The sequence below is a fragment of the Pimephales promelas genome, chromosome 4 (genome assembly GCF_988280905.1).
Source record: "Pimephales promelas chromosome 4, fPimPro1.hap1.1, whole genome shotgun sequence".
In the NCBI taxonomy this organism is placed as follows: Eukaryota; Metazoa; Chordata; class Actinopteri; order Cypriniformes; family Leuciscidae; genus Pimephales; species Pimephales promelas.
This window is the reverse complement of record NC_142772.1, coordinates 32,948,969-32,968,035: the sequence shown is the minus strand read 5'-3', so window position 1 is coordinate 32,968,035 and position 19,067 is coordinate 32,948,969. Positions and strand designations below refer to the sequence as shown.

At 36.3% G+C, this 19,067-nt stretch overlaps 1 protein-coding gene across 2 annotated transcripts; it reads right to left on the bottom strand.

Annotated features, from left to right (window-relative positions):
• Positions 1-34: 34 nt before the first annotated feature.
• Positions 35-17,408, bottom strand: p2rx1 (purinergic receptor P2X, ligand-gated ion channel, 1). Of its 2 annotated transcripts, none has more exons than XM_039675222.2 (13): positions 16,996-17,408; positions 14,021-14,165; positions 12,227-12,298; positions 10,680-10,758; positions 8,399-8,486; positions 7,564-7,644; positions 5,954-6,095; positions 5,327-5,472; positions 4,929-5,019; positions 4,779-4,844; positions 3,021-3,116; positions 1,193-1,237; positions 35-1,094 (listed from the first exon to the last, which is right to left on the bottom strand). In XM_039675222.2, exons 1-13 carry the CDS (start codon positions 17,139-17,141, stop codon positions 1,089-1,091), a joined length of 1,203 nt encoding a protein of 400 aa, XP_039531156.2. In that variant the 5' UTR covers positions 17,142-17,408; the 3' UTR covers positions 35-1,088. The 2 variants fall into 2 exon arrangements, with proteins under 2 accessions (XP_039531156.2, XP_039531157.2); XM_039675223.2 differs by having other exon boundaries at positions 10,692-10,758.
• Between the last annotated feature and the right edge of the window lie 1,659 nt (positions 17,409-19,067).

Here is a 19,067-nt window from a genome sequence, read left to right as displayed (position 1 = left end):
TTATTATCATTGTTTATGATAAAAATGAGAATCAATCGATGGAACATAATTAATACGTATTACAGTATTAATTTTGTACACAACAAAACCAATTCCTGGTGGAATCTGGTTTTAAAATTGTTCAAGAATGTAAATTCATAAAAAAAAAAAGGTTAGAAAAAACAAATCTAGGTAGATGCAAACAAAGAAGAACTAGGCCATTGTAATTGAATCTAAAATCAATCCAGACAGAGTTATCAAGATACTGGTATAAAGCAGAGGGGGGGTTGTATCATCCTGAAAGGGTTTGGTTTTGATTTGAGTGTAAATTATTTCATTATGCTACGGAAACTCCGAACTCTACCTGATCCTTTATCTCTTTTTAGCAGCAACCACTTTACATACAAATAAAAATATAGAAATGTAATATTGATCATTTTAGAGACAGCTACACAAAAGATAAGCGGTTGGGATAAGTAATCATTATTCAGCAATATTTGACCATTGAATGCAGCCATTTAATACCAAGTAGTCCAGAGAGCTGTGTATAATAATAAAATAATAGACTTGTGACGTTGAGCGACCTGTGTGCGCCCAAAGTAAAAAACTAAAGGCATAAACCATCACCATGCCGTCTTTTAGAGCTGTATAGTTTCAGCGTTGGATGGGTCATTTACCTTCTAAAGCTTATTTCACACAAAAATCAGTGTCACAGTTTGCAGCACAGTTTGACTTGCTACAAAAATAAAAACCTGTAAAATCACCTATCAGTAAAGTAATAACTGTTTTAAGGTGATTCAGTATCAACATTTGTATATGGGTGACACATCCAGACCTTACCCTGTTTGTAAAAAAAAGTTTTATAAAGACATCACAAAATTGTTCCTTTACAGTCCTGAGCCTCTCAATGTTAACACACATAGTGGAGATGTGTCTTGAATCAAAACAGTGATTGGATATGTTTTCTCAGTAGTTTGGGAAGGAAATGTCCTTTAGAAAGGAAAAGTGATGTTAAACAGTTGTCTGGTCATCTTGCTTATGCTCCAGTGTTGGGGTGTTGTTTTCAGTGCAGGAACGTTATTCAGTCATCGTGGCAGCCGTCTTTGACTTCACTCCTGTGCACAGCAAAGATATGAATTACTGTGACAACAACTCAAATTGAACTTGTGTATGCTATCATTCTTCAGGGATCTGCGGTTGAATGGTATGTCACCTTCGCTAGTTCTTTTTCTTTCTGTGACGGGGGCAAGGTTGGCTTCTGTGGATGGAAAAATCTGAAATTATCAGTAAGGGTCTAAACATTTTATCAATTGTTATTAAGGATGTAGCACTGTCTGATCATTTCTGTATTTTATTAGATATATTGATCTCTACTGAAGCTAGTGTCTGTCAAGAAGAGATCCTAACACCAAGCATATCTACTGACTCTGTAGATTTTCTCGTTTATTTTTTTTAACGCAAAGTTAAAAGTGTAATTGATGATGTTGCTCCTTTGAAAGTCAGGAAGAAGAAAAAAGCACCTTGGAGAAACCCAACAGCAGTGCAAAATATGAAAAGACAATGCAGAAAAGCAGAGTGCATGTGGCGAAAGACAAAACTTGTAGTCCATTATAGCGTCAACAAAGACCGCATCCATGCTTTTTGCTACACCAGTCCTCAGGTCTTTACACTGGCCCCCAGTTACATTTATGATTGATTTTAAAGTATTATTACTGGTATATAAATCATTCAATGGGCTAGGACCTCAATACATTGCAGATATGCTCACTGCATATAAACCCAACAGATCACTCAGATCCGGATCACATCAGCTATAAATAAAGCATGGAGAGTCTGCTTTTAGCTATTATGCCAGCTGCAGCTGGAACCAGCTTCCAGAGGAGATCAGATGTGCTCCTACAGTAGTCACATTCAAATCTAGACGGTCCCCAGCGGCAGCAAAAATGATTTTCCAGCCAGTGTGGTCTAGCAACTTTCCGTTGGCTTGCGAGATGGAAAAAACAAACTCTGGTCAGACCAATCACATCGTGTATAGAGTTGATGTGTTAGGAGTTTTGACGACCGGGTGCGGATGGAGAGGGATTTTGAAAGACAACTGTTTATCTGCCCTTCCGATTAAGACAGACCTAGACAGTTCAGACAGTTCCCAGACCTACAGTAACATCTTGTAGGTTTGGCTTGCCAGGCTAAATCAAATCCACACTCAAAACACATCTGTTTAGCTGTGCATTTAATCAATTAGCAATGTGCCACTGTTCTTCCGACTGTCTGTATTTTATTTCATTTTTTACTCTAAACTGTTTTAATTATTCTGATTTCTTTTGATTATTTAATTGTCTTCTATGTAAAGCACTTTGAATTACCATTGTGTATGAAATGGGAATTCAAACCAAATTCAAATGGTAATTCAGTGCTATATAAATAAACTTGCCTTGCCTTTCTCCGAGAGCTGCTAGAGTGGGAGTCCTGCTGGTTAAGATGTGCCCTTGCTTTCTTTTCTCAATAAGAGAAAAGTTTTGTCAATTTGCAGCGTTGCTACGGTAACTATCCCTGCAGAGATTTCTTCAGGAAGACGTGGTGGTGCTGCATAGACTTGAATGCAATAGTTTCCCTTTCTGCCCACATGCATACAAAAGTAAGATATTTGCTGACGCATGGATAAGATATTTGCTGACGCATGCTATAGGACTAATTTTCCTCTCTCACACACACTCCATCAGTTTAAGTGAGGTGTGCTTTGTGCACCATATGAGGGCATTTGAATTATGCTGGATGTTTTCTTAATGGTACTACAAGAATTTTGCTTGATGTAAATGTTTGGAAACAGCACTGCATCTGCAACCACTCAAGTAACAATTTTCTCTCATGCCATCTAACTATGTATCTCTGCTGCCATCTAGTCTAGGCTATGGGTAGTGAACCAGCATAAATAACTAGCAACTACTCTATCTAGGCTATCCAACCATGAAAAGCATTATTAGTTACACACCAGCAAACACAAAAGCACGATACTCTTTATTTATTCAAAAGTCAACACTCACCGCTTCCTGGACTTCTGTATGCTTGAATTTCATACTTTTGTAGAAATCTCTCTTTGGAAGTAAATACAGAAGGAGCAAATCGCACACGACGGTCGCCTTAAATGAATTAGAACAAATATTAACTCACTTCAGTGAACTTATAGTTATAAAATTAACTGATGCCGCTACCTAAAGGATTATTAGGAACACCATAATACTGTGTTTGACCCCCTTTCGCCTTCAAAACTGCCTTAATTCTTCAAAACTGGCATTGATTCAACAAGGTGCTGAAAGCATTCTTTAGAAATGTTGGCCCATATTGATAGGATAGCATCTTGCAATTGATGTAGATTTGTAGGATGCACATCCAGGGCATGAAGCTCCCGTTCTACCACATCCCAAAGCTCTATTTGGGTTGAGATCTGGTGACTGTGGGGGCCATAGTACAGTCAACTCATTGTCATGTTCAAGAAACCAATTTGAAATGATTTAAGCTTTGTGACATGGTGCATTATCCTGCTGGAAGTAGCCATCAGAGGATGGGTACATGGTGGCCATAAAGGGATGGACATGGTCAGAAACAATGCTCAGGTAGGCCATGGCATTTAAACGATGACCAACTGGCATTAAGGGGCCTAAAGTGTGCCAAGAAAACATCACCCCCGCCCCATTACACCACCACCACCAGCCTGTACAGTGGTAACAAGACATGATGGATCCATGTTCTCATTCTGTTCACGCCAAATTCTGACTCTACCATCTGAACTTCTCAACAGAAATCGAGACTCATCAGACCAGGCAACACTTTTCCAACTGTTCCAATTCTTCAACTGTCCAATTTTGGTGAGCTCTTGCAAATTGTAGCCTCTTTTTCCTATTTGTAGTGGAGATGAGTGGTACCCAGTGGGGTCTTCTGCTGTTGTAGCCCATCCACCTCAAGGTTGTGGCTTCACAAATGCTTTGCTGCATACCTCGGTTGTAACAAGTGGTTATTTCAGTCAAAGTTGCTCTTCTATATCAGCTTGAATCAGTCGACCCATTCTCCTCTGACCTCTAGCATCAACAAGGCATGGCACTGGATGTTTTTCCCTTTTCACACCATTCTTTGTAAACCCTAGAAATGGTTGTGCGTGAAAATCCCAGTAACTGAGCAGATTGTGAAATACTCAGACTGGCCCGTCTGGCCCCAACAACCATGCTACACTCAAAACTGCTTAAATCTCTTTCTTTCCCATTCTGACATTCAGTTTGGAGTTCAGGAGATTGTACTGACCAGGACCACACCCGTAAATGCATTGAAACAACTGGCATGTGTTTAGTTGATTAGATAATTGCATTAATGAGAAATTGAACAGGTGTTCCTGATAATCCTTTTGGGTGAGTGTATATATACGTATATATACAGTATATATATAAACCACAAAACAATTGTAATAATTTTTCACAATATTACTGCATTTACTGTATTTTTGATCAAATAAATGCAACCTTGATGAGGATAAGAGATGACTTTTAACAACTCAAAAATTTTATTCAAGTTTTTTGACCACAGTGGAACAATCGGAATCAAGTATTTCGTAGGGCTGTGCAATATACTTCCACATAAATGCATATTTAACATGGAGAATAGAACACAATTATTATTTTTTTTTCATCTGGTATCTTCACCTTGATTACTTTAAACAATAGAATCCAAAAGTGGAATCTGTGGTTAAATGTAATTAAGGAAATTAAACCAGGTTTATCTCATTATGATATTCTATTCTCTGTTAGACTCACCACTCCAAAGATTCCTACTCCTGAGCCTATGGCCGTCAGAGTTGGAATAATATCAAATTTTCCTGCCTACAAGAAAAAGTGTAAACAAAAATTTAAATGTGCATGTGCCGTAATTTCTTTGTCTATGATCCATAAGAAAATTATGCTTACCCTTCCATGAACAATGATGTCTATCCGTACACCAAACACCTTCATTAGTGTTCTCTTCTCCACGTTATTCTCCATATAATATTTAGCATATCTGAAAGAGTCAGTAGCACATAATAGTTCAAGTGAATCCAGAAGATATGAATTAATTAATTAATTTGGAGATCTCATTGAAGGTCACATGCTTATGGACAGTTCAGTACAACAGGTTTGACCTTTTCTCAGTTTAGCTGTAATTTTATGTTATGCAGTAATGATTATTGGTAAAATAATCTGTGATTATGCAGTGAAAATTCTAAAACGTTTCATTATATAACCGTGTTTGTCTCTTTACCAGTTCTGCTTCCAAAAAGTTTGTTTTCACAAGGTGATTAAAAAAGGGAATAAACTTTCTTACCCACCTAAAATTGTATCCCAATGATGGCTTCTCCACTTTTTCATTTCTCCCTGTTCCATAAAGTCCATAGAATTCATACCTTGGTTTGCAATGTCTGATACTTAGATCCAGATTGCAGTCCCAGTCAACAAGGATGCCTATAGCACCACCCTAAAACATCACTTATATCATGAGGATTATCATCTTAATCAGTCTTCTCCAGTCACTACAACAATAATATTCTTGTACACCTTTAGTAAACAATGTCATAACAAAATGTAATATTGGATGTGTTGAAATAGATGTATTTGCAGCAGGAGGAAATTAGCATTTTTAAGCCATAGGTTCCTTGGGAATTTCCTTCGTTTTAAAAAATATTATTATTAGGGCCCGAGCACCTCCGTTGCCACGAAACTGCACTGACAAGACGCCCGACCAACGACAACAGTACTTTGTCAGGTTTTGTCAGATCTGTGTAATATTAATAATGTCGGTGTCGCTGTTGGTGTTGTTTTCGCTGATTGAACATTTTGTAATCTGGTGATTGTCCTTGTTAAACGTCAGTGCAGTGTGAATTGGCTTTTGTTTTACTCATAAAGAAAAAATTGCTGTGTGTGTATTTAAAATCATCAGTGACAAAAAAGACCCCTACCACACGAGCTATGTCAGAGAAATTGAACCCTGAACGCTCAACAATGTCTCCTAATCTGAAGATAGGACACAGTGCATCAGTCTTGGGGTGATACAAACAGTTATTGATGTAATTCTGGTCCACACTCTCCACCAAGTTACTCCTAGAGAAAGAAAAATGTATGAGGAGAACGTTTATCTAGTAGACAAAATGGATAGATTTACCCCTGGTAAATATGATCAAAGATGGCTTTTTTTTTTTTTTTTGCAAAAATCTAACCTTTCATTGAAGTAAAAGAATTTAAGTGGGAGAAAGCATTTAATTCATTATGTGATTTTCACAAACACATTGGCAATAATTATTGGCATCCTTTTATTAAATACTTTTTGCAACCTCCTTTAGCCAAGATAACACCTGATGAGTTTGGAGAACCTGAAAAGAGATCAGATCATTCCTCCATAAAGAATCTCTCCAGATCCTTCAGATTCCCAGATCCATTTTGGTGCTTTTTCTCTTCCACTCAGTCCACTCACCAGGTCAGGGAACTGGGACGGTTATGGCAGAAGCTTCATTTTGTGCTCAGTGACACATTTTTGTGTTGTTTTTGGACCATTGTCCTGATGGAAGATCCAACCATGTTCCATTATAAAATTTCTAGCAGACGCCGTCAGGTTTTGATTTTTTTATCTTTTGGTATTTACTAGAATCCATGATACCATGCATCTAAACAAGATGTCCAGGACCTTCATGCAACAAATAGGCCCACAACATAAAATATCCAGCGGTATATTTCACTGTGGGCATGGGGTACTTTTTTATCCCTGTTTGCACCAAACATAGGTGGCTAAAGCAGTTTTTTCATCTGACTCCCTTTAGGAGTTGCAGTCATGTCTGACTACTAAATATGCTTGATATTTTTTTGTATGAACGATATATAGTTTTATTATTTTTAGGCTTTCTGACTCAACTAATCTCTGCAAGAGATTATATTCAAACTAATCTCTGCAATTCTCCAACTATGCTCCTTAAAGAGTCTTTGGCCACTCAAACGTTCCTCCTCACCATACATTGCAACGTCCACTTTCAGGCAGATTCGTAACATATTTAGTTGATTGGAACTTCTTAATTATTGCCCTGATGGTGAAAATGGGGATTTTCAATGCTTTAGCTATTTTCTTGCAAGTCACTTTCTATTTTGTGAAGCTCATTAATCTTTTGCTGCTCAGAACTGTTTTCTTTGGTTTTACGCATTGTGATGCATGATTAAGGGAATCTGGCCTTTGTGTGTCCACATAATTATACTCCTGTTGTGAAACAAGAAGTCATAGCACTATCTTGTTTAGGAGAAAAACATTTATTTCATAATGTGACTATTTTGTTTAATGTGTATTTTCTTTGTTTTCAACAAAAGTTCATTTGATAAATGCAGGCTTCCTACAGTACCTACATTGATTGGGGGAGACACCTGGTTTATAGGAAAGACACTTTTAAAATAGTCTTTTCTAAGTTAAAATTTTCCTTTTGCTTTCCTATAAGATTAAAAAAACACTTTATATGCTTTGAATTTATGTGTTAGTAGTTGCCATTATACCACAAGAAACAACAAACAAATTGGAAAAGAAAGCATTTACCTTACTACATTAAACTGACGAAAAGTAATGGAATTTTTGATGAACAGTGTGTAGTTTTCTGCTGTCTGCAGGATTGGAGGGCTACATGAAGGACAAAACAAAGTTAAATGGATCAGACTGTGGGCTGATTTAAACCATTTTAAATACAATTTGTCACATGCTCCAGGTATAAACAAACATACATTTATGTTTAGGGCTGTCACATGTAGTTTGATTCACTTGTTCCCAACATTTCAACATAGACATGAAGTACAAGCTACTCAGAAATGGTGTTTGCTTCTTAATAAGAAGTAACAAAATGCATTATAGTCAAACTATAATACATTGCTGCTAACAAAAAATGAACATGCAGTATCCGAGTATAAGGAAGAGTTTGTTGTTAGTCGTAGCAGCAAACACTCAATACCAATGTTACTCACACCAGAAACAACGCCAGCAGTGGAAAGCTTTTCTAATATTAATGCGGGTCCTAAAGCTCTTGCCTGATGACAACTTTTTCCAGATATTTCTCTGAACTTTCCTCTTTTGTTGATGTCAAAATTTGACAATGACAGAAATCTTAAAATCTCCCTCTTGCTCGCTCTCTCTTCTCCCCCCTCATGAGTGTATACGCCCACTACTGCTGATTGGATACAAGTTTGTTGTGGTGCTCTGTCCAATCCTTTTTTTCTTCTTCTTTTTTTATTCCAGAAATCGATTACTGCGCCTTCAATAAAACTAACTAAAGTCCAGTTCTGTCAAAGTTGTGCCACAATGATTCTTACAAGTTACTGTTTGACACCCCAATGTGATTAAACATATTAATCAACAGTAAGAATAAAATAAGCAGACATACTCTGGTATTTGACGGTCATCTTCAACAGGACACCAGGAGTAGATCTCACAAGTACTGGTGCTGGTGTTACACTTGCCTGTCATGTACCCTGAGAGAGAAGATAATGTCGTAAGGGAAGTGGGAGTATAAGAGGTTTAGATGGATCAGAACAGACTGAAACAAAAGCTTGATCAAAACATAATCGCGAGGGATGCCCAGACAGCAAACTGACATTGAATCAACGTGGAAACGACGTCTCTCATGACATTGAAACAACGTTGATTTTGCTCATCGAATTAACGTTGAACCAACGTCAGACGCGGCATTCTTCAAAGCTAAATGAAATCGAAAATTGGTTTGCTTTCATAACGTTGAAACAACGCGTTGATTTCAAGTTGATTTTCCGTTAGTTTTGAAAGAATGACGCATCTGACGTTGGTTCAACATTAATTCGATGAGCAAAACAATGTCAGATCAACGTTGTTTCGATGTCATATTTCCACGTTGATTCAATGTCAGTTTGCTATCTGGGTGATCATTGGATCCAAAAGTCTGACTTCCCTTGTGAAAATGCTTTGATGTATATTTTTCTAATTTGGATGTATGGATGGATTCAGTTAGAAAAATACTCCTCTTTGAAGCACATGATTTTGTTTTGACCAAGCTCTTTTTTCAGTCTGTTCTCCACTCCAACCCTCTTATTGTTGTTATATATTTTTGTAAAAACCATTGATTCCATCAGTCTAGCTATATAGCAATGGTTTCATCAGATTGCAGTTGGTCATATCATATGTTTGTAATTTCTGTCTGACTCTTTTTACATTGCCAGGAACATTTACATTCAAACACTGAACTTGCTTTGGTGGTAGCATGGCACTGACAAACCTTGTGTCAAGGATTAAATACACGTAACATTAAATACACAAAGACATAATTATACAATTAGCATGAAATAAAATGCAGTCCACAGCATGGCATAAACAGTTGTGTGTTTTCACAGAAAACAACAGTGATTTTTTTGTCAGTATGAAACAGGATTAGTAGCATGTGTTGTATTAAAGTTTGGTGGAAGTTTGTGCCTGTCATCCATGACTGAAAGTCAGGAAACTATGATGTGAAACGTACTCGGTTACTAATGTAACTTCGGCTCTCTCTAGATAAGGGAACGAGTGTTACATAAACTAGCTTACAATACAGGAAAATCCCTTTTCTTGAGAATACTGAAGCCAAAAAATGATCCTTAATTTTGCAATGATTTAAAACACATTGCTGCACAGAGCAGACTTAGGTGAGGCAGCTTGCATGCCTATTGGTTGCTCTGTGGCAACCTATCGTGGGACTGTATGTGATGTAAGCACCAATGAAGGGTGCGGGTGTCACGTCCCGCCAGAAGGGGCAGGGCTTATGTCTATATAAGCAGAGTCCAGATAGGGTTTTCTTTGGTTTTTCACACTGAAGCGAAACCAGAACGCAGCACACGAACTACAGTGTTACGCAACACTCGTTCCCACATTTAGAGAGAACCGAGGTTACATTAGTAACCGAGTACGTTGTCATACAAGAGTACTCTCGTGTCTACGGGAACCCAATGTAAAACACCATGCGTGCTAAGGTCGTCCACACATGGCCCCAATGGCACGTGCCCAGGGCCAATGTGACATGGGTTTCATTTATTTATGTTTGGATAATTTAGCATACTGTAGTTCCTGTTGTAAATGACAAGGTCGAATTTGGCTACTGAGAATGTTTGAAAACTGGAACCTGAATTCCTTTTATGTCTATTTTCTTTGTATCTCAAACCTGTTTTTGCTGCTAGTACTATTAAATTACACTTGGCAATTGAACTGAAACTGGATTAGAGCCCTGTGGAATTACAGACATCAGTGAGCAAAGTGTAAAATCCATCAAAGATGTGGAAAGCTAAGGAAAAAATCATCAGAGCAAGAGAGCAAAGCATGGTAGTCATGAATTTTAGTGACTTACAGAGACGACGGCATGGTCGATGGGGAGTTAGAAGAGCAAAAGTTCATTAGGCCTCCAGCAATTCTGAGTGGAACTGAAACCAAATGCTTACGTGCAAGCAATTTTCTTACCCCATGATTTATTTGAATTTTGTGGTACATATCTTAGACCGCTGGTAGACTGATTTAGTTGCCAGTCAAGGTCAAATTGATTATATAATGGTCATGAGAAGACACCCAATAGCTGATTTCCACTGGCCCCATAGCTGCTGTTAGTGATGGGAAGTTAGTCTGCTGTGCCGGTGCCTTCTGTTGGGACAATGAAATGGATAGAACTTTACCATTTCCCGTACGTTTGTATTTGCTCTCATCACAGTCTGTGTCCGAGGTGCACTTGTTCCTGTTCTTCCCATCTGGTAGCTGAAACAAACAATGGGAAATGGGAAATGCACTTTAATGTTTATTAGTGTTTAATTAAGCCAGATAATTTGCTTGCTTGAAAATATACAAATGTGAGATCCAAATGAGAGAGGATGCACAGAAGGGGCAGAATCACCACAAAACCTAATTATTTGTTTAAGCAAAGCTTTTTCAGGTAGGGCTAAAGTCAAATAGAGATTCAAGTGAAAGACAAATATGACTGAGGTAAACCGAGAGTATGAATATGAATAAATAGATAGTAGACAGGATGTCCATGTATGAAAATAACTTAGATGGAAAGTAACAGATTAGATAGTGGTTGCCAAGGTCAGACAGCAGGTTAAATACTTTGTTTTGTTCAATCGACCACACTGTAGCAAAAAAAAAAAAAAAAAAAACAGTCTTTGTCTCATGTGTATTAAAGGCTGAATTAAGTGCTAACATGCGTTTGAGATTCAGTCACATCACTCAAATGTATCTGTTGTAAAAAAAAGAAAAAAACATCCTATCGTACTTGTCACGATTAGCCACGCACTTCCTATGTTAACTTGGACTACATTTGCCATCATACACCTCCCTGGGCTGATTGCACCAAATACCATACACCTGCACTGCACTGATAGCAGCACTTCCACACACCACTTCTCTGAGAAGTATTGTGTTACTGCTGTGAGTATTACCGAGCTTTTCCCCTGTCTGATATCTTCCTGGTTTTACCCTATCCTGATCTCTGTTGCCTAGTGGGGGCCAGATCGAGGCTTTGTGAAGCAATGAAACAGTTGAACCAAATGTGCCATATTGTGTCGAGGCTTCGAATCAATTCGAAACCCGTCTCAATGGCGACACCTAGTGGTCGCTTGCAGGTGTTTATCTAAAACAACCTTGACAATGAGCCTTAAAAAATATTTTATTTTACTATTATTGTTTTCCAATATGTGAAGCTTGTAACCTTTAGGCTCCTTACTGAGCAGAATGTTATTTTGGTCCTGAAAATGAATATTAATACAATAAATCAAGCCACAGTGTCTCACTTTTTTAGAGATTCTTATAAAAAAAATATATTAATTTATCTTCTTTGGAAGGACTTAGTCTACTTTTTTAACATATACTTTATCCAGTCTTTGAAAAAATAAAAAAATAAAAAAACAGAACGGAATGACCAAATGTGCAAGTTGGCATGAGTGTGTTTCAAAAGCAATAACTTCAGTGTTTTCAACTGTATTTCAGGTGATACTAAAATATTGGACAAACTGCATTACAAATGGCTTTTACATGGAAAATTATTCTGTTCTCTTAAAAACAACAATTCCATATTGTGTGGGAAACTTTCCATTTGCATGCTGCATGAAATCTGATGTCAGGAAATCAAATAGAGATATTAATCTGAGCTAAAAAACAAACACCACAAGAACCATAATAATGAAAGACAATAGAGATGACAAAAGGAGAGAGATATGTCTTTACTTACCTCGGGACATGTGCCCTGTTCCTGTCCCACAGAGGAAATGTAGTTGGTCATCACAACAAAAGACGAATCGCCCTAGAAAATAGAACAGAAATCACTTGAAGGAATGAAATTTAAATCCATATAAGCCCAAACCAGCATACAGAACAGTGTCAGATTGCCATGTTGAATTCCCATCCTTTCTCATCATATTTGGTGGTGATGCAGTAGAGTGTTTGAAGCTGACTGTGCATATGTATACATGACATCATGCTACTGTTTTTGACACCCTTGCGTGACATGATGTCCTATTTTGAAACCAAATATTAAACCCAAAACAAACTGCAAATAACAAAACACATTTTTTTTACATTGGTTCAGTATTAAAAGCTTGTTTACACTTTTTGTGTAAATAGGCATGGCTATATTTTCAGCTCATATCAGTGTCAGAGAGGCAGATGCATTTATTTGTCTGGGGCTGAATGTAATGTTTAACCTCAGCCTCAAATAGCCAAAGTGTCACTCCATATCTGAGGTCTCTGTTCTGCTTGTGCTTTTAGCTTATAGTGTAACTACAGCAAATTGTAATCAAAATCAACAGTGCCTTCTTCTCTTACACATACTGTACATGTGTCAGGTTTTCTGAGTTCAAATATAGAATTAGAATGTAGTACACATATAGAATATAGTGAATATATAATACATTTCGGGTTGATACAGTATATAATTTATGAATGTTAAGTAATGCAATATCAATTTTAAATGAGTTTTCTATTTGAATAAATTAAAAAATTAATTGATTCCTGTGATAAAATTCTGCAGAATCATGTGTGTGTGTGTGATGGCAGAGCTGAATTTTCAGCAATCATTATTCCAGTCTTCAGTGTCACATGATCATTCAGAAGATCAATCAGTTTAAATGGATAGTTTACCCAAAAATAAAAAGGAATTCTGTCATCATTTACTCACTCCCAAGTTGTTCCAAACCTCAGTAACCAAACAGTTGATGGTCCCCATTGACTTCCATAGTATTTTTAAATGGAGACTATCGACTGTTTCGTAACTATTTCCTATTGGGAAAATTTCCTTTTGGGTTCAGCAGAAGAAAGAATCTCATTCAAATTTGGAACAACTTGGAGGTGAGTAAATGGTGGCAGAATTAAAATTTTGGGGTTAATGAACCCTTATTGCATCATTGCTGAATAAAAGTATTTTAAACAGTAATATGTACACATATGGATGATATTTGTTATCGCTATGGACAATTTGATGTTTACTTTTTTGGACATGAGACTATCAAGAAGCTCCTGGAGCCACTCCTTTAATTGCTAAGTGATGACGTGTTTACTTTTATGTCAACAGTTGGTCTGTTTCTTATTGCCCTGGGTGATTCCTGCGAAATAACGAAACTTCTGAAAACGCTGCAGGCTGTTGGCATTAAGTAAATAATTACAGGAATTTTCAGTTATTTGTTTAAAAGGTATATCCTTATGATCAACTATGGTGTTATGTTTCTGTGTTAACCTTCAATACTCATATTGAGTCATACATAAGATGTTTTTACTTGCCTTGACAATGTTAGCACTTTGAGTGAGAAGAACCTGAAGCTACTGTAGGCTATGTGACTGCAAATGTCAAAAAGAGTACTTTGATCTATGATTTGGCCCAATCCACACTTATAATGACACTTTGCTGGATGGGCAATTACCCACTGTGTTATCTATCTGAATTCAAGTACATGTTTTGATAAAACTAAAAAAAAGATATACCTAAATCAAGGCCCTCTGAACTTTTCAAAAATGAAGAGGCACAACCCACCTGTTCAGGAAAAACATAATCGGCTGCATCCCATATCCTCTCCACATTACTGATATTTGTGTAGGACACACCCTTCATCTTGGTGAAGACAGAGCTTATAGCAGTATCCACTGTCTGGTAGCCTTTCTCATACATAAACACCCAACTAATAACAAAAAAAATAATAAATGAACATTACTGATCTGCCATAATCAATCTGCATTCTGAAGACTACAAATTGTATTCACATTCACAGTAATTCACAATTATTTTATAAACCATACATTATAAATATTGTATTTCAAAATGAGGAATTTTAGTTCATGTACTCTGAATGGCAAATTGCATTAAAATCAGTATTTTACAAAAGATTTTTATGAAGCCATGAAATAATATACAAACTTTTTACAGAATATATATGACCAAAAGATCACATTCTTACACAAACGTGTAATTTTGATATATTTTGTTGATTGTGGATTAATATATTCTCGTTTTTGACAATGCAGAAATTATTTTACATTTCTTTTATCTATATTTGATTCTGATTCTGAAAAGGTATTCTTTCTTTTTTTTCATGAATTCTCACAACATGTCATGGTTCATGAATTCACTGTCTCTCTCTCATCTCGCGTGCTGTTGTGTGTGTGTGTGTGTGTGTGTGTGTGTGTGTGTGTGTAAGGATCCTGCACGTGGGGGGTGTTCAGGAACAGTCTTATCCAGCCATGCTGTGGCTGATGTCACTAACTTACATTCGTTTTGAAAGCTTTTAGGTATTAGGAAGAATGCATTTAGTTATTCAGATGATTCATCCTGACCTGCCCTGACCTAACATCATGTTACTGTTGTCCGTTACACAACACACATTTTGTCAATATTGAACTTTTGTCTCACTTTTTGATTGATAATAACAGTATAATTTATAATTGCATTATTTTATTTGGATGAAAAAGCATATAGTGTATCACTATTAAACTTGCCCAGCAGTTGGAGGAAAACTTTTAAATGACATGAGGCTGTTGCTGTTCTATAGTTTGCGTTTCAGAATGTGTGTGTATGTTCACGCATAGTTTAGCCATCTTGTGTCATAAAAGTAGGATGAAGAAATAAGATGTTGGCCTCATGCCCTAATGAGACACAGAAAACGTTATTCTTCCTTTTGAAGCATGACGGTGTCTTGTTGTCTGACACACCTAAAGATGGCAATGGCATACTGCTCCAGACAGACCAAACAAACAAATGCTATACGCGCAGGGATTATCGACCTTTATCAGTTTGTTTCATTCAGATTACCTGACTACAAAGACAAACAACTTCTACATGACAGATAACAGAAGCAACCAAGTTCACGCATGAAATCCAGCTATTGTTTTTAATGCTTTTAGCTCCAAACAAATACTTCGGCCTGCTGTGTTTTGGACTAGAACTGCATTTGATTCATTTAGAGTGGTCTGCAGATGTTCACCAATTAATTAAAGGGAGTAACAAAGGGATGCGATAGCAGCAAACTTCATTTGATCAATGATCACTGACATTAAAGGGATAATTCACCCCAAAAAATGGAAAATTCTGTCATCATTTACTCCCCCTCAACTCATACAGGTTTGGAACAACTTGAGGGTGAGTAAATGATGACAGAATTTTAATTTTTGGCTGGACTTTCCCTTTAAAGGGATAGTTAACCCAAAATTTAAAAGTAGCCCAGGATTTGCACCTTCAAGTCATACTACATAGGTGTAAATTACATTCTTCTTTCAGAATAATACAATCGGAAATATATATATTTTTTTTTAAATATCCGGGCTCTTTCAAGCTTTATAATGGCAGTGAAGTTCTGTTTTGAAGTCCATAAAAGTTCATCTGCCCATCATAAAAGTACTCTAACATGGCTCTGCGGAGGTTAATAAAGGCCTTCTGAAGCGAAGTGATGCGCTTGTGTAAGATCCATATTTTAAAACTTTATAAACGTATAGTCACTTTGTTACAGTAAAATAATTTAGCAAGTGCTCTTTAAAGTAGCCTAATAATTGTAAAATATAGTTAAAAACTGTTTACAGTGAGATGTACCACAGTGTAAAAAAAAAAAAAAATCAAGATTTGTTATCACATTTTTTCTTTTGTCAAATCAGCTTAAATAATTTATATAGTGGAGAACTTATTATTTTTAGTTTCTGATGATTATATTAATCTCCTTCATTGTATTAACTCACTTTTTCCAGTTCAATCAACTTAGAATTTTAAGGCAACTATATTACTTTTTTAAGTTAAACCAACAATATTTTTTTACAGTGCACCTAAAGTGGAAACAGAGAAGTATTGCTATGTATCATGCACTTTTCCAAATGATTTATTGCTCCAAAATACAGTAGTCATTTATTTGAACACACTTATTCAACATTTATTCTGTTACTGTAAATGCAAATTGTATTGCTTAGAGCAGGGGTTTTCAAATTGTTCCGGGAAAAATCTTGAGTAAAAATGTAAATAATAATAGTAAATTAATTAAAGGGTGTGATTAAAATAATATTAGTTGTCATTTAAACTCAAATAAATGTTAGCTTTTATAAACAAGTCTTTATGCAACATTCATATAATCAGCATAGCCTATCTTTTACACACACATGCCTAATAATATCTAATACTGAGGCCCAGCTGTGAGCTTTAAGACTAGAATCGAGCTGTTGGAATGTTGTAAGCCATTAAAACTAAATCAGACACAATGAAAAGCATGTGGACATGCTTTTAAGCAAATCAAGCTGACAAAATAAATCTCTCCTTATTCTAATTTACTTCAGAAACATGTCTGTCTGTTTTGTAAGTCAGACCAAGCAATATCCTAAATGATACATCATGACTTTGCTGTTCAGGACAATGCTTGAGCCGTTAGTTGTTTACATTCTGTACATTTTTTTGCTGTTGTTGAAGCATGTTCTGTCATGCTCGGGTTGCTTCTGCTTTTCTTTTTCAGTTTTTTAAGAATAAAATGAATCTCTTACCCAATTATGTAGGATAGAACACCCAGCTGGATGATACGGCACACAACTGCAACTCTTCTGTTCCTGACCAGAACCTGACGAGGAGTTTCGTATTCAAAGAAGAAGTTTGAAAAAGATCTCTGTATTATGGATTTCATTTTTCTCATTGGAAGGAAAGGGAAGAAAAATATGATAAATCCTCCTCTGTGTTTTTGAGATGTCCTAGAAAACTATGTAAGATGCGTGTCGAGTGCTGATCTCTGACTTCCTTCCCCTCAGCTTTATCTCTCTCTCTCTCTCTTTTACTCTTCTAAACTAAACACTTCTTTAAATAAAACACACACTTTGCGTTGTCTTCATCCCCCCTCCTCGTGAGACTGTAATACAAATTCATGTACATGTGGATAAACTTCTTAAGGGTGGAGTAAGAACTCCAATAGCAAATAAAGGCTTAATGTCCACCACACATCTGTGACGTCCCTGAAACATCCCTCCCTCTCTCTATCTCTCTATCAGCACTCTTATTACCTTCAGTCACTTCCTTTACTGAATGACTGCTAAAGATTAAACCCAGACAAAAACAAAACATGTTATATATGTACACTGTACACACATAGATTAATTTTAAGCATAATGAAGCATCTCGGTTATTGCTATATGGTTCAGCACCATCAGACATAAAACTAGACTTTGAACTTTCGAAAGAGTAGCCTATATAGGATCAATTACCAGCCAAAAATGCCTGCAGTGAAATGAAATTTCTTGATTCAAGGAATGATTATCATCAAGTGCACACAGGCTTATCCAGTGCACACACTGACACATGTCATTTTGTAAATTGCTTAACAATGCAGACAGTGGCTTTGTACCGTACATATTTAGGGGAGCGCGGGGCACAGCGTAACGCAAGGCTAGTTGTATTGTTTAAAATACTTCCACACATGACGAAACTTCACTAGTTGCCATTTCAACACTATATAGAGAAAAAAAAATGCACCAAAATTCAAAGATCTTTGTAAGATATTACTGAACATTTATTTATGATAGCAAAAGTACATTTCTTACTTAAATTAATTTTTGTGACAAATCTGATATTATTATTTTAATCTCCAATCTGTTGTTTGACAATTAATATACTGTAGTTCTTTAATGCTTCACTATCAAAAGAGCAGGGTTTAAACCCCAGTTGTGCAGTTGGGGCATGTTACACAATGTGCCCCTATTATGCTATTATATTCTATACTTTTATGAATTCTATTGAGAAAACATGAGAAACATGTAAAAGACTGAGAGTCAATGTTCAGAAATTATTAATTATTATTTTGTTTTGAACTATGCTGTGTTTTTCAGTGTATTTGTTGTCAAACTCAAAAATTTGGCTAGTTTATTTTTAATTATTCAAAAATGCCATTATTTTATATGGAAAAATGTAATAATTGTATTTTATTAAGAAAATATTTTGGTTTGACTTGTATATATTTTTTGATTAGATGAGATAGCATTTTAAGCTGTGATATGGTGATGTCACAATGTGCCCCTCACATGTTACACATATGGGGTATGTTGTCACATTCAAGAAAAAAAGTATACACTGTAATAATAAAATAAAACCACGTAGGCTAATTGTACTAGACCTGTGGGAAATAAATGTGGGAAAAAATAAATACTCTAAACCCTAAGTAGATTTACACAAACTGAGAAAGTCTAAAAGCAGACTTTTTAGACTTTCTAAAAAGCCCCCATACCCCCCCCCCCCAGAAAAGACTGTGAAAATACTTCAAATCAAAGCACTGTATTTAAGAGTTTTTTTTTATTAGCCTACATTATACTTTATTAATTATTATTCCCAATTATTGTTGAAATACTGAATTTTGCTCAGAGCCTCGCTATCAGTTGTTGAACAGCTGTGACAACTGACAGCGTGTTTAGACAATTTTTATCATCTTTACTCATGGTGGGTCACCACTAGAGGACGCAATTACTCTGTCTGTGTAGGTGACTTTTATTCTGCGTCTTTCTCGTGGCTTATAAAGCCTGTTTTGGGGCGTTTTTTTCCCATTAACTTAGTAAAAATTATACATTAATAACCAAGC

What these genes read in the sequence shown, in the direction of transcription:
- p2rx1 (XM_039675222.2), bottom strand. Translation starts at nt 17,141, where the DNA reads ATGAGAAAAATGAAATCCATAATACAGAGATCTTTTTCAAACTTCTTC. An exon ending in AACAGGGCACATGTCCCGAG is followed by an intron (nt 10,759 to 12,226) that starts GTAAGTAAAGAC and finishes TGTTTGTTTCAG; the next exon opens with CTACCAGATGGGAAGAACAG. An exon ending in ATACAGAAGTCCAGGAAGCG is followed by an intron (nt 1,238 to 3,020) that starts GTGAGTGTTGAC and finishes TTCCATCCACAG; the next exon opens with AAGCCAACCTTGCCCCCGTC.